The 13545-nt window shown below is 50.2% G+C and overlaps 1 protein-coding gene across 1 annotated transcript; it reads left to right on the top strand.

Annotated features, from left to right (window-relative positions):
* Positions 1 to 604: 604 nt before the first annotated feature.
* On the top strand, positions 605 to 5578 carry C5H20orf85 (chromosome 5 C20orf85 homolog). Its single transcript, XM_038329887.1, has 4 exons — positions 605 to 762; positions 1983 to 2064; positions 3522 to 3623; positions 5417 to 5578. The coding sequence occupies exons 1-4, from the start codon at positions 605 to 607 to the stop codon at positions 5576 to 5578; spliced, it is 504 nt and encodes a 167-aa protein (XP_038185815.1).
* The last annotated feature ends 7967 nt before the right edge of the window (positions 5579 to 13545 follow it).

The following is a 13545-nucleotide window of genomic DNA, read 5'->3' as shown; positions in this document are numbered from 1 at the left end:
ACAAGAGAAGCCTGGCTAGACAAGCCAGCCTGTACTAGATCCTGTGAAGGCCAGCCAAGCTCTACAGGGAGGCGCAGGGAGGGCAGAGTGGCATCTGCAGTGGCTGGAGGTGGCTGGCAGTGCTGGCTTGTGATGCCCAGGATCCGGGCAGGATGTGTTCTTCCTAATAGACATCGCCAAGCTCTGTGCTCTCGGGATTCTGCACCTGGATGGGTGCTCTAACCTCCTTGCTTGAGGCTTAAGTTTTGAAAAGGGCCAGGGACAAGGACTGGTGGTACAAACCAGGCCATCCCGACTACTCAGGGGGCTGAGACCGGAGCATCTCAAAGCACAGGTCTGCTTCGGTACCAGAATGAGTTCGAGGCCAGCCTGAGAAACTTAAGGATACCCTGTGAAGGCTGGGTCAGTGGTGGAGCGTGTGCCATGCCCTGGGAGCAATTCCCAGCATTAAAACAGAAGTGGGGATGTTGGCGTTAGGGCTAGAGGTCACTCAAAGGGACACGTGACAGGGTGACCACCGGGCGCTCAGAGGGCAGAGACCAGCAGCAGCAAGTTCCAGGGACCCGCCTCCCCTGTAAGTGGCCTTGGTCTCCGCCTAAGCGTCATGTGTTACCTGGCAACCGGTCTCCCAGCAACGAAGGACGCAGAGTCTAGGGCACGAGGATACAGGTTTGTGGAGACCCCAGGAGCCATGGCGCAGCAGAAGCCACTCAGCACCACGGCCGCAGAGCGCATGAACCTTGTGGCCCAGGACGAGATCTGGTAAGACCCACTGGGTTGGGCCCTTCTCACCTGCCAAGCGCACACTTTGGCGGCCTCAGTTTCCCCGCCAAAACTAGATAACAGTCCATCTCTAGGCGCAAGAGGAGTGCTCTTATGATAATCAGAAGCGTGAAGGAGAGGGGACAACGCTGGGGACACAGGGACACCTCAGTCTGTTCGCCCCTCCTTCCTGCCCACCGGGGAAACTGGAAGAATTACAACAGGGAATTTAAAAAGAAGATAAAAAATTAAAATGCTAATATTTGACAAACATCGAAGGTTTGGCCTTTCTTGGTTTTCCTTGATTCTTTGAAACAAGAAGAAAAGTTAATTTTAAAAGACCCAGGGCTGGGTTTGGTTTCCCACATCTTTAACCCAAACACTGGAGACGCAGAGACCAACAGGCCACCCTGTTCAAGGCCACCCCAGTCTACGTAGTGAGACCTTGACTCCAAGAGCAATGAAAGGCTATTCTCTGAAAGATGCCAGCAGACTTCCGTGATGGATAGTTTTTGAGGGCCAAGCAGTAGTACACACACACACACACACACACACACACACACGAAAAAATAAAAAATAAAAAGAAATAGACTTTGTCTTCCAAGCTCTGGGCCTAGGTATATAACTTGGCCAGACCCCAAACATGCAGAGATTGGGGAGGGGTGCGGGTTCTGATTCCCAAGTGAAGGATCAGTGTTTGCAGAGCCTCACCAGCTGCCCCTCAACTCATCTAGATTCATGGGCATCTAGGAACTGTATTTAATGTGGAATGAGCAAGGGTGGGGCTGGAGTGGGGGGATCTGAGGACAACACCTCAGGAAAGTCTGGACGTCAAGTTCATGCTTGTTGCATCATACTTGCAGGACTAAGTGTCTTTTTCAACTCAATACCCCATCCCATGGGTATGTCTGCCTCTGGCTGCTCTTCCTCGAAGGGTAGTGGGGCCCCCAGCCTAAGAGGGCTAGCAGTCACATGCCCCTGCAGTAGTCAGCCCAGTCCCACCTGCACCATCTCTCCTGCCAGGGTCTCTTCATAAGTTAAGGGAGACTCTGTCGAGGACACTGACCTCTCTCCTGCTCCAGCGCCACTCAGATCCCCTGCAGACCCGCTAGCCAGTGTGCGGGACACAAAGGCAAGCCACCAGGTCTCCACAGGTTCAGAGGTTCACACGGTGGCCTTTCTGAGAGCATCACGGCCCACTTAGTGTTTCCGTTTCTCAGGAGATACCGTCTGAAGGCTGAATACGAAGCCCAGGAAAACTGGCCGACAAAGTGGGGCTATTTAACGACCTCCACGGAGAAGGTAATTGAGAAGTTCATCGGGGGCTCCCACTTCCCCACCCCTGACTCCAGGCTGTAGCCAGTGATGGCAGGAAATAAATGGCTACCTTCCGATAATTGGCAAGAATGAACTCAAAGAGAGGGACTGAGGGGATGACTGTGGGTAAGAGCCACAGTAGGATAGCTGATGTCTGCTTCGGGCATTCACATGTGCAGGCATGGGCACACGCACATGCACGCGCACACACACACACACACACACACACTTTAATTAACTTTTTTCTGCTCCCTTGAATCCAGAGGTTCCTTTGAGGGGTTGCAGAGCACTCTCAAGGTGCAAGGCATGTGCCGGGCATTTCCTCTAAACCAACGTTGTGGTTTGCACAGCAGCTGCTGCATGCCCATTTTTAATAAAGAGACCAGTGAGTTCAAAGAACGATGGCTGAGCACAAGACTGGCAAAGCAGGGACAAAGACGAGGAGCCAGTTGGCCTCAGCCTCACCTTGAGGTCACTTGACCCCCTCCCTTCTAGGAAGTGGAGTGGTAGCTCTGACGTGACTTGGGGTGTAGGTGGGACAAAGGTCTGTGGGGCCCTCTGCAGGCCTGGAGACAAGGAGTAACTGAGACGGTGCCTTCCCCAAAGCGTGGGTCAAACAAATTCTGCTAGGGTCCAGACAGGTGACAGAATGAGAGGGGACGAGCATCACAGCTGAGCTGTGGCGACATGAGCAGAGAGACCGTGCTGATCACAGAGGCCGCTACCATAAGCTCAGCTTCTGGAGGGAGTGGGTCCTCGTTATAACAAACACCCACAGGGCTTCTGGGATGGCCTGCCTGTGACATAGCTACCTCTGGCCAGACCCTAGGCAGGTCCTCTTCCTTTGCTGGAACACAGTGACCAGAACCGCATGGTTCACAATACTCTAACTCATGGCATCGCAAGCCCCACCCGCAGCCCACCCACTGCACAGCTTTGAAATTATGCCATTTGTAATGAGGTTTTTAAAATTCTTAGACAGTTATACGGTTTGAAATTCGATGCATAAAGTAGGGGCCTTAATAATGTACTGTTCATGAGTGATTCGATATTAATATTCCTCGTGTGTAATTAAATTGGGTTTCCAGGGAGTCTTAAATGGCTCTAAAATCTCCCAGGGTGTGGGGCATTCATTTCTGGTTGGAAAGCTTGGTCTTGAAGCCAGCACAGGCAGTTTTTAGTTTGAGTTCATGACCAGGGATGTCCCTTCTGGTCCCATGATGGGGTGTTAATTCCTAGGCTGGAAGACTAGTAGAAGGGGCCTCAGCAAGGGCCACTCAGGACTAACTTAGCAGCTCAGATCCGCTTTGCCATTTTCTGCTTATACTGGGGCCGTAGCACCTCTGCTTGGAACCCCAGTAATGTTCTCTGTTACATGTGAATGAAGGACCCAGGCCCTGAAGCCTTGGCCTGACGTTCCTGTCTCTGGGGTTCTGTTTCAGCTGCTTGAAGGTGAGGAAGAGCCACATACTCCAAAGCCCAAGATTGAGCTGCCCAGCCACTTCCGTGTCCGGCCCGTGAGCCCCTTGGACAAATATATCAAGGTTTGCAGGCTGTTTTTATACGGTTTTCTTAGAAAGAAGTAAGTCCTACCGCAAACTGTGGTCTGTCCACTACCAGGGGTGAGGACAGGGCCATGCTGGCAGCCACAAGAACCCCACAACCAGGTTGTGGTAAAACACCTGCATGGACATGTGAGTCATGCACACATACATGTGCACACATACCTGCACATATAAACACAAACAGGCATGTGCACGCACACACATGGATTTCTAAACATGCTCATAGAAAACACAGGCACATACAAACATACATACATGTAAGTATAAACACAAACACAAGCATGTACGAACACACACATATATGCACACAATCTATGGGAGCAGGCAAGGAAGGGAGGTTCAAGATTTACAACGAGATCTGAGCCTGAGTCCCACTTTACTGTTCAGCTCCTGTGTTGTCTTGGACAAGTGGCCCAGCGTTTGTGTTTCCATTTCTTCCTTCGTCCCTGTATCTCAGGGTTACTGGAACACCTTAGGGAGACGGGTTCTATGGATAGTGTGCTTGCACGACTGGGGACAGAAGCCAGCATTTTTCAGAGTGGTGACTGCCAGTCATTACTGCTGGGTAAGCAATCAGGCAAACAAGGAAGGGATCCTCAACCAAAAAATCAAGGAATGCAGTGGGCAGGAGATGTTCCACAGGGTCACCAGAGCCCGTGGGCAGACCCCTCGTCTCCCATTCGAATGTCCCGGACTCATGAGCCACCAGACTGTCTGAACCAGTGAGCTGCAGATTCCGTGAGACAAGGTAGGGAGCCCTTGAGGAAGACACACATCAGTCAGGCTAGTTTTACAGCAACTTGCCCCAACCAAGGTCATTTGAGAAAGGAGACTGTCAACTGAGAAAATGCCTCCTTAAGATTCGCGAGTGGGCAAGACTGCCGTTCAATTTTTAAATTACTGATCGATGTGGAAGGGCCCAGCCCCTGATGGGTCCTGGGTTCTCTAAGAAGGCAAGCTGAGCAAGCCGTGAGCAACAAGCCATGGGCAACAAGCCATGAGCAGCATCCTCCACGGCCTCTGCTTCAGCCGCTCCAGCTTCCGGCCCTGTTCTGCCCTGACTTCCCTGGATGATAGACTCCAAGCTGTAAGATGAAATCACCCTTACCTCCCCAGCTTGTTTTTGATCATGGTGTTTTATCACAGGACTAGAAACCCTAAGGCATGTGTCTTAGTCTCATCAACTTGTCCCAGCCTAGAGTCCTCTGGAAGGAAAGCCTAGTTCAGACTAACCTGTGGACGTATTTGATTATAAACTGATGTGAGAGGCCTCGGCCCACTGCAGGCAGTGCCATCCCTAGGCAAGTGGCCCTGGGTTTTAGAACAAAGGCCTATAAGCATGACCCTGTGAGTGAGCTATGGGCAACAAGCAACATTTCTCCGTGGTTTCTACCTCGGCATGCGGCAGTGAATGCCTTCGTTGATGAGCTGAGACTTGGAAGTATAAGTCAGTTTCTTCCCTAGGTGGCTTTTGATCAGTGTTACCAAAGAAACAGAATGGAGACTGAATGAACACACAAAACCAAAACTCCAGCCTTCACACACACACACACACACACACACACACACACACACACACACACATTTCCACACATACTGGTTAATATTGGTTTTTCTGTCTTCTCCACCCTAGGCCTCATGGGGCATCATGGGCACCTTGCAGACACTCCCGTGGCCATTTGCCCCACCATGAAATGCAGGCCTTCCTCCTGTCAGCACGGCAGGCAGGGAAGAGTCTTCCCTGTGACTCACCCCTTGCCTTTCTCCTTCAGGTCCGTCCATCACCTCCAATCCCACAGACCACCCAGGGCTTCATCGGGTGGCGATCTGGGGTGCCAGGTCTGAACAAGTGCTTGGAGAAAGACACAGAGATCCGCAGCTGCAAAGGGGCTTACGCCCGGGAGCTGCACTGGCCTGAGCAAGGCGTGTACTAAAGGTCACCAGCCTCTGCGTCAGGCGGGATGTGCCCTGTGCCTGGGCGAGCCTCCCCAGGACAGCTCCCCACATATCAGCGGATGTGTTGAAGAACAACAGTCTGCCTTGGGCATTGCCATTTAGTGGTGCTTCCAAGATTCTTGGCTTAAGTAAGCTAAAATAGATACTCTGGTTTATTTGTCTGTTTGTTTGTACATGGGAATTCCTCTCTCTGACTTTGGAAAACAGTAATTTAACTCTTAAGCACACTTGTCTATATCTGGGGATGTTGTTCGGTTGGTAGATGGCTTATATCCGTGCACCAAGCTCTAACACCTCAGAATTCTGGTTATGGTACCAATCACAACACTTGGAAGATGGAGACAGAAGAAATAAGTTCAAGGACATCCTTGGCAAATCAAGTTTGAAGCTAGTCTGAGTTCTGTGGGATCTTGTCTCAAAAAAGAAAAGACTTTAATACACTTGCCCAGCTTGAGGCACAGTGGTGCAGGTCCGTCATTACACAGAGACTCCAAGATTACCTGGGGAGCAGAGTGAGCTGGGTAACCCGGGAAACCCAGTAAGACGTGTTCTGAACATAGAAAGAAGGCTGGAGGTAGGTCTGCGGTAGAGTGCTTGCCTAGCCTGCACACAGCCCGATGCTCAGTCCCCAGGAACCTCCTGTGAAAACCTGTGTCAGCTCTCATGGCCTCTCCCAGCCTCCTCTTGCTGGTGAGATTGCTGGTTCACGGCTTCTGTGTCCTGACACTAGCTTCTCTTCAGAAGGAATGAGATAGCTTGAGGTTTCTTGTTGAGGTATCTTCAGGAAGTCCACAGAGACCAGGCCAAGGCTACCAGGTAGATTTCCAGGAGTCCCTTCCTGAGTTTTTTGAGCACACCTGACCCATTCAACTGCCTGGCCTTCGAACCCAGGTCCCCTGCCATTCTCACTTTGTGGACATCTGTACCTCAGCTAACAGTTCCCTCCTACTGTCCCCTGCTCAGTTCTGCAGCTTTCCAGGTCCTCCAGCAGCGGGTGGGAGCAGTTCCCAGGTGACCAGAGAGGAAAAACATAGTGTGGCAGGCATCACGAACTGCACGCTCCAAAGCAGGCAAGCAGAGCTTTGGGACACTGTGGGAGCTGTTCCTGGTCTCTGCTGACTCAGAGATAACATTTTGTGTCGTCTAGGCTGGTGTGGAACTGATAGATATCTAAGGATGACCTTGAACTTCTGATCCGCCTGCCTCTGCCTCCCAAGGGCTAAGATTACAGACATAATTACCAAAGCAGGTTTCTGTGTGCTGGGAATAAAGCCCAGGCTCCTGCACACTAGGCGAGGACTCAGTCACAGCTCCAGTCCTGGGGTTCAGTCTGCAGCATCTTCAGATCTGGTCTGAGTCCATCGTCTTCTCCACAATGAATGGCTCTTCCTCCTGTCTAAACTGTGGGCAGAAAGTTTTCCATGACTGGCTGATGGGCTTGGAGAGCCTTCATTTGGCAGAGCCATTGCTGAAGCCAGAGTCCCTCCTCTTAGGGAGATTCGAAGACCCACCTCTCCCAGTTCTGAGCACAGGCCTTCACCCCTTCACCCCTCTACCACTCCCCAAAAAGGGATTTCATGACAAATAGGCGTCAAACACCAAGGGACAGAATTCCCTCAGCACCAGGGCATCCCCTTACCATCAGGGCTCGGAGGATCAGCAGACAAGTTCCTGCCCCATCAGGACTCTCCTCTCTCTGAGAACCTCTAGGTGGAGTTTTGAGCCAGCGTCTATCTGAGCTTTGTGCTGAGAGCAACCCCCAGAGCGAATCTCTTGGAGCCAGGGCCAGCCTTCCTCACACAAACCTCATTCCGGCTCCTGGTGGGATAATTGCTCTACCTTTGATCATTCTTTCTCCAGCCCCAAGGCATGGTGTTTCATGAGTTTCCCAGCCTGGAAGGGAGGCTTCTTAACAGCACAGCCATTTGGGGTGGTGACCCTACCTCTGAGTATAGTGAACATGGTCATCACTCACCATGTGTGTCATCAGAGTCACATCTGGGAATGACTTTTTAGGTCTGAGAAAAGGCACTTGGGATTGAACTGTGATCCACCCCACAAAAAGACTTCAAACACACACTTAACTAGAAATAAGGTCACTGCAAAAGTAGCTAGATAAACTAAGAGAGCCACCCAAAGAGAAGAAAACATCAGCCACAAACACACACACCACACAAACACACATACCACATACCACACATACACACACACCACACATACACACACACCACATAACACACACACACACACACACACACACACACACACTGCACTACAGTCAGATAACCTCAGAAACTGGAGAACATCTCTAAGCCAAGGATGGCCAGAACTCACTAGCCACCCTCCAAAAGTGGTTAGGAAGGCTGACACCTCCTCAAGCTTCAGAAACAAAATACCACTTCAACCATGCATCCAGATCTGTTCCCTCCTTAGTGGTACAGCTCCAAATTTGGGCTGATATCCTGTGCTTCTGTGGTGGAGCCACCTGGGACAGGAAGGCAACTGACACAGCTTCCCTCCTTTGGACCTCCTGGTCCACAGTTTTCTGTCTCCTGACCCATCTGTCTCTAAGGGAGATGTTCCCAGCTGCCCAGACATTCAGCCTGATGTAGACTGACAATCAGATGCTTGGACAAGCCTGCCCCTATCCCATCCCAATGTTCTGGCGTCTCAGTAAGTTCTGCAGGCAAGGCACCTGCCCTTGAAGAAGCACGTGTTCCCTTCTTGGGACCAGATGTCCCCACAGTGAAGGAGAATAGCCAGAAGAGCACCTGTTTGTCCCATGTCCCCTCCAGCAGATTGAGGATTGTGTTTCTATGGACTTCCATACGTGAGGCCATGCACACCTTGACTGGAGATGACCCTCCCAGGACAGGTGGCATTTGTTCTAACACTTAATCAAAAGATGCATCTGGGAGTGGCCTTCTTGTTGTCTGTGTGTTTACAGCAGTTAAGCAACCAAAATATCCAGCAAAACTAGATGGAATTGCAGGCCGGGGCCACACCAGTAGAGCACTTGCCCAGGACACACTAAGTCCCAGGTTCTGTCCCTCGCACTGTAGAGACCAGGTGTGGAATCCCAGCACTTGAGAGACAGGAGGAACAGGAGTTCAAGGTCATCCCTTGACTATGTAGTGAGTTTGAGGTCAGCCTGAGTTACATGAAACCCCCTCTTAAAAGGGAAGGGCTATTAGATCTGTCTCAACTTCCAGCTAAGAGACCAGAGTATCCTTTGCAGACTCTTGAAGTGGAACCCTCTAGACAATAGCCTGGTCGGCGGGTGGTGCTGGCAAAAATGAATGGATCCTGACAGCATAGTGAGACTTTCAGGAAAACAACGGGGCTCCTTGGTGACCATCATTGGGCTCACCCGATGTTTGCACCCACGAGAAAGAATACGGGCATGGTGCGCCTCGCTCGCCCAGGTCCTGGTGAGGAAAAAATTTCAAGAGACTCAGGCCACAGCTGTGCCTTATGGTCAGATTTAGTCATCCCAGCTGTTCAGGAGGCTGAAGCAGGAGGGTCACAAGTTTAAAGCCAGACTTTGAGAAGACTGCCCCAAAATAAAAAACCGAAAGGAGATAGTTCAGTGGTGAGCTATTTGCCTAGCATGTCCAAGGTCTTCGCTCTGTCCCCAGTACATACAGGAAACAAGCTACACTCTCTTCTGCTCCATTTGCTCTGTCAACATCAAGATGGCTTCGTGTGTTTGTGTTGTGTAGAGTATGTGTGTTGTATTTGTCCGTGTGCACATGTGTGTATGCATGTGGAGACCAGAGCTGGAGCTGTCTTCCCCTGTTGCTATTAATTTTACTTTTTGAGACAAGGTGTCTCACCTAACCTAGAGCTCACAAATTTGGCTGGGCAAGGTGTCAAGAAGGCTCCAGGAATCCTCCTGTCAGTGCCTTTGCATCCCAGTTCTGGGTTTACAGATGTGCACCACCGTGCCCTGAATTGACATGGTCCTAGATATGAACTCAGGTTCTCATGTTTGCATGGCATCTTCCCAGCCTCTGCTTAGATATCTTCAGCTAACATCTAGGAAACCCTCGCAGTGGTGGGAACGGTCTGCCTTAGGGTTTTTTCTTTGCCCTGTTAAACACCATGACCAAAAGCAGCTTAGGGAGGAAAGGGTTTATTTGTTTACATATCCTGGGTCACAATCCACTGAGGAAACCTAAAGTAGGAACTTAAGCATGGCAGGAACCTGGGGGATACAGTAGCTGATGCAGAGACCACGGAGGCGGCTGCTTTACCGACTTGCTCCCATGGCTTGCTCAGCCTCTTAAAGCACTTAGGACCACCAGCCCGGGGATGCCACCCACTGTGGACTGGGCCCTCCCACATCAATCAATAAGAAAATGCCCTAAAAACTTGCCTACAGCTGGATTTTATGGAGGCATTTCTCAACTGAGGTTTCCTCCTCTCAGACAACTCTAACTTGTGTCAAGATGACATGAAACTAGCCAGCACACCGTCTGTCTGCAGTAACTTATTCTTCAACTAGCCACATGTGTTCTTTGATTTAAAGAGCACAGGGTGTCCCTCCAGGTGTCTTCTTTCACTCCTCTGCCATCTTCACCCACTTGCTTCTCCTGGATTCTGGGGTGACCTCTGGCACAGCACAATCTGCCCTGTGCTCACTGGCACCTAATGAGACCCAAGCCCCAAGTCAATGGCCCAGTTGAGACTTGAAGTGGACATCCCTCCAGGATTCGATTCCCCCACAACCACTGCAAACTTGACATTTAATCTACGGAAATCCACCTCTTTGTGGGTGTCCACGAAGGCACATAAATGTCACCACATTTATGCGGTGTAAAATACCATAGCATTTCCAAGATCAACATGCAGCTGGTGAACCCACATGCATGATGTCAACATCATCTCAATAATGAGCCAACAACTGGGCTCAGTCCAAACGAACAGACCCAGAATGATGCCACACAGGACTGGATCAGGGACCCAGAACAGACCCAGTGCACGCATGCTTGAGTCTAACACAAATTAGAAACACCTGTGCCGAGTTAACAACAACGTATAATTGAATGCAAGCTGAAAACCAGGGGGACCAACTCATAAGCATTTTAACAAGGAGGAATGTGCCCAGGAACTCAGCATCTCAGGATCCCAAAGCCCCAGAATAGATTGCTTGAGAGATTATAACCAACATATTTCAGAGATTACACATACTGTATATGCACTCTATAATCCCATTGACAAGGTCTGGGTATCTCCACAAAGCTAAACTCATTAATATTTTAGCTTTTTAAAAATGTGTATAGTTGTTTTGACTGTGGGTCAGTCTGTGCACCATATGCCTGCAGTGCTCCCAGAGACCAGAAAAGAACTGCAAATTCCCTGGAACTGGAGTTTCAGATGGTTGTAAGCAGTCATGGGGTGCTGGGAATTGAACCCAGGTCCAGCGGGAGAGCAGAAGTGCTTACACTGCTGAGACATCTCTCTGCCCACCTCCCGCTTTGTTCTGTTGAAACCTAAAAATACGCACACAAACTCAGACAGAGGCTCTATGGGGTCAAGTGTCAGTTTGGTGGAGTTTTGTCTGCAGATGATCGCTGGTATCACACTAGATGAACGTCCCTGGGATTTGGTGCATTTTAGAGCTTGAAATCGATGGAAAAGTTTTGGAAATAAAATCATTATTGCCACAGAGGACATTGTGGGAGTCTTTTGTATCTGCCTGCCTTTATGAAAGTATGCAGGGATTCTGTTGGTTGTAAAAGGAAGTAACCCACCCCAAGCCAGACAAGATACAGAGGAACTTACGAACTCATAACTGGGAAGCCCCAGGGGTAAGTAGGCTTCAGGCGCTGTTTGTTCAGGCTTTCAAAGGCTGTCTCTAGGACCATGATCTCTCCTCCCACTTCACTTGAGCTTGGTCTGACTCTAGCTATACGAGACTTATCTCTGCATCGTTAAATCGTGGGGAAGTTGCTTAGATCCCAAAGAGGAGGTATAGGGGCACTTGGAGTGACGAGCTAGTCTGATAACTTGCCTTCAAAGCTGTGGATTTTTTTTCTCTCTTAACTGTCCTGATGGCAGCCTCCCTTGAGGATGTAGTGTTGGTGCCCCCAGCAGAGAGGGCCACACACTCTCTGCTCACCTGTGGCAGTAGAAAAGGAATTTGCTTACTGTCCATCTCTGATAAGCCTGCCTGGTGGTCTCAATGGCTGGGGTAGTGTTTTTCACTCATATTTTAATAAATAAAGCTTGCCTGAAGAGCAGAGAGCAAAGCAGCTGCCCCGGTCAGCCTTATAGACTAGGCAGTGGTAACACACACCTTCAATCCCAGTAGCCACACTAGTTTGCCATAGAAACCGGGTGGTGCATGCCTTTAATCCAAGCCCTAGAGAGAATTATGAAACGGGAGGAGACAGTTCTCAGACACAATCTCATTCTGAGATTCCTGGAGGCAGCATCGTGTTTTGGGAACTGAGGTTGAGGTAAGAGCCAATGGTTGGCTGCTCTGCTTTTCATATCTTCAGGCTAACCCCCAATTTCTCTCTCTGAGTTTTTATTAATCGTGCTTCAGCTGGAGTGGCTCTTGCCCCTGTTGTGGGTCAACCACTACATTATCTCCTTTGGGCCAACAACCCCTTCCCATGTAACACTGCACCTACTGGTAGGAGAGCAGAAAGAAAGAGTAGGGATAAGCATGGTAGTCACTATGGTGTCACTCTCAGACCAATTCACAGTCCTCATGGTCACAAGAGGGTTGCAGCTACTCCTGGCTTTCCTTAGTCTGTGTCCAAGGCTATTTCCCAGGATTCCCAAGTATTGTCTCATTGTGTCTCATCCACTCCAATCTGGTAGCGTGTCCATCCCTGAGTCAGCGTGGCCCCCAAAATGTTCGTCAGTGTTAGGTCTCACCCCTGCTCATCCCCCTCCCATGTCTCTCCCTCTCATGCTCGTCCTCTCAGAGAAACCGTTTGCCATCATGTGTGCATGCGCAGGGCATCTCCACAGATCTGGAATAGAAGGAGACCACCATCTAACTGCCAAGGAGGAGTGCGGCCTTGGTCCAGCTGCCTGCTGGGAACTGAGTGCTTCAGACAGCGGGGGAGGGGGAGAGGAGTCAGACCACAGAGCCTTCTGACTACCAGTGCGCACCCACAAACACAATTCTGGCTGCACACCTCCCACTTCCAGGAGAAAAGAAGTTCTGCTTCTATGTATTTCTGGGGCCACGTAGACAAATGGCATAACTTGAGCCCCCAGCCTGCAGGCGTTCCCCCCACCCCCTGCCTCAGCTGCCCTCTTCTGCATCCTAGAGAGACCTTATAATGGGTGTTGTTGCCAAAACCAAGCAGTGTGGACATGGTGGGTCAAGATTCCCATCAGATGGAATTCTGACCCTCACAGCACCTGGGAGCTGCCTTCACACCCACCTCTCCCCAGAAGCCAGATCCCAGCTAACAGCCCTTTTCTCTCCCCTGACGGAAGCTGCATTTCTAGCTCTGTCTACTTTTTATTAAGTTGGGGGAGGAAACTGTTTGGCTTAAATTTCCACATCCAAGTCCATCACTGAGGGAAGGAAGCCAGGGCAGGAACTCAGAGCAAAGGAAGGAACCACGGAGAAAAGCTACTCCCACTTGCTAGTCCCATCTCTTAGACAACCCAGGATCAGCACACAGTGGGGGAGGGTTGAGCCCCCCACATCAGTCACTAATCAAGGAAACGACCGGCAGACCTGTCCATGGCCCAGTGTCATGGTGGCAACTTCCCAATTGAGCTTTCTTCTTCCCAGATGACCCCAGTTTGTGTCAAATTGGTACAAAAAAGCAAACAAACAAACAAACAAAAACCAAAACAAAAACTTAACCCACACAGGGTTTGTTAGGCTTACATTTCCAGTTCACAGCCCATGGTTGAGGAAGTAGGATCCAAAGTCAAGGCAGGAACTTGAATCAGAAACCATGGAGAA

The sequence above is a fragment of the Arvicola amphibius genome, chromosome 5 (genome assembly GCF_903992535.2).
Source record: "Arvicola amphibius chromosome 5, mArvAmp1.2, whole genome shotgun sequence".
In the NCBI taxonomy this organism is placed as follows: domain Eukaryota; kingdom Metazoa; phylum Chordata; class Mammalia; order Rodentia; family Cricetidae; genus Arvicola; species Arvicola amphibius.
Note: the sequence above shows the minus strand (reverse complement) of the source record. Positions and strands in the feature narration are given on the sequence as shown.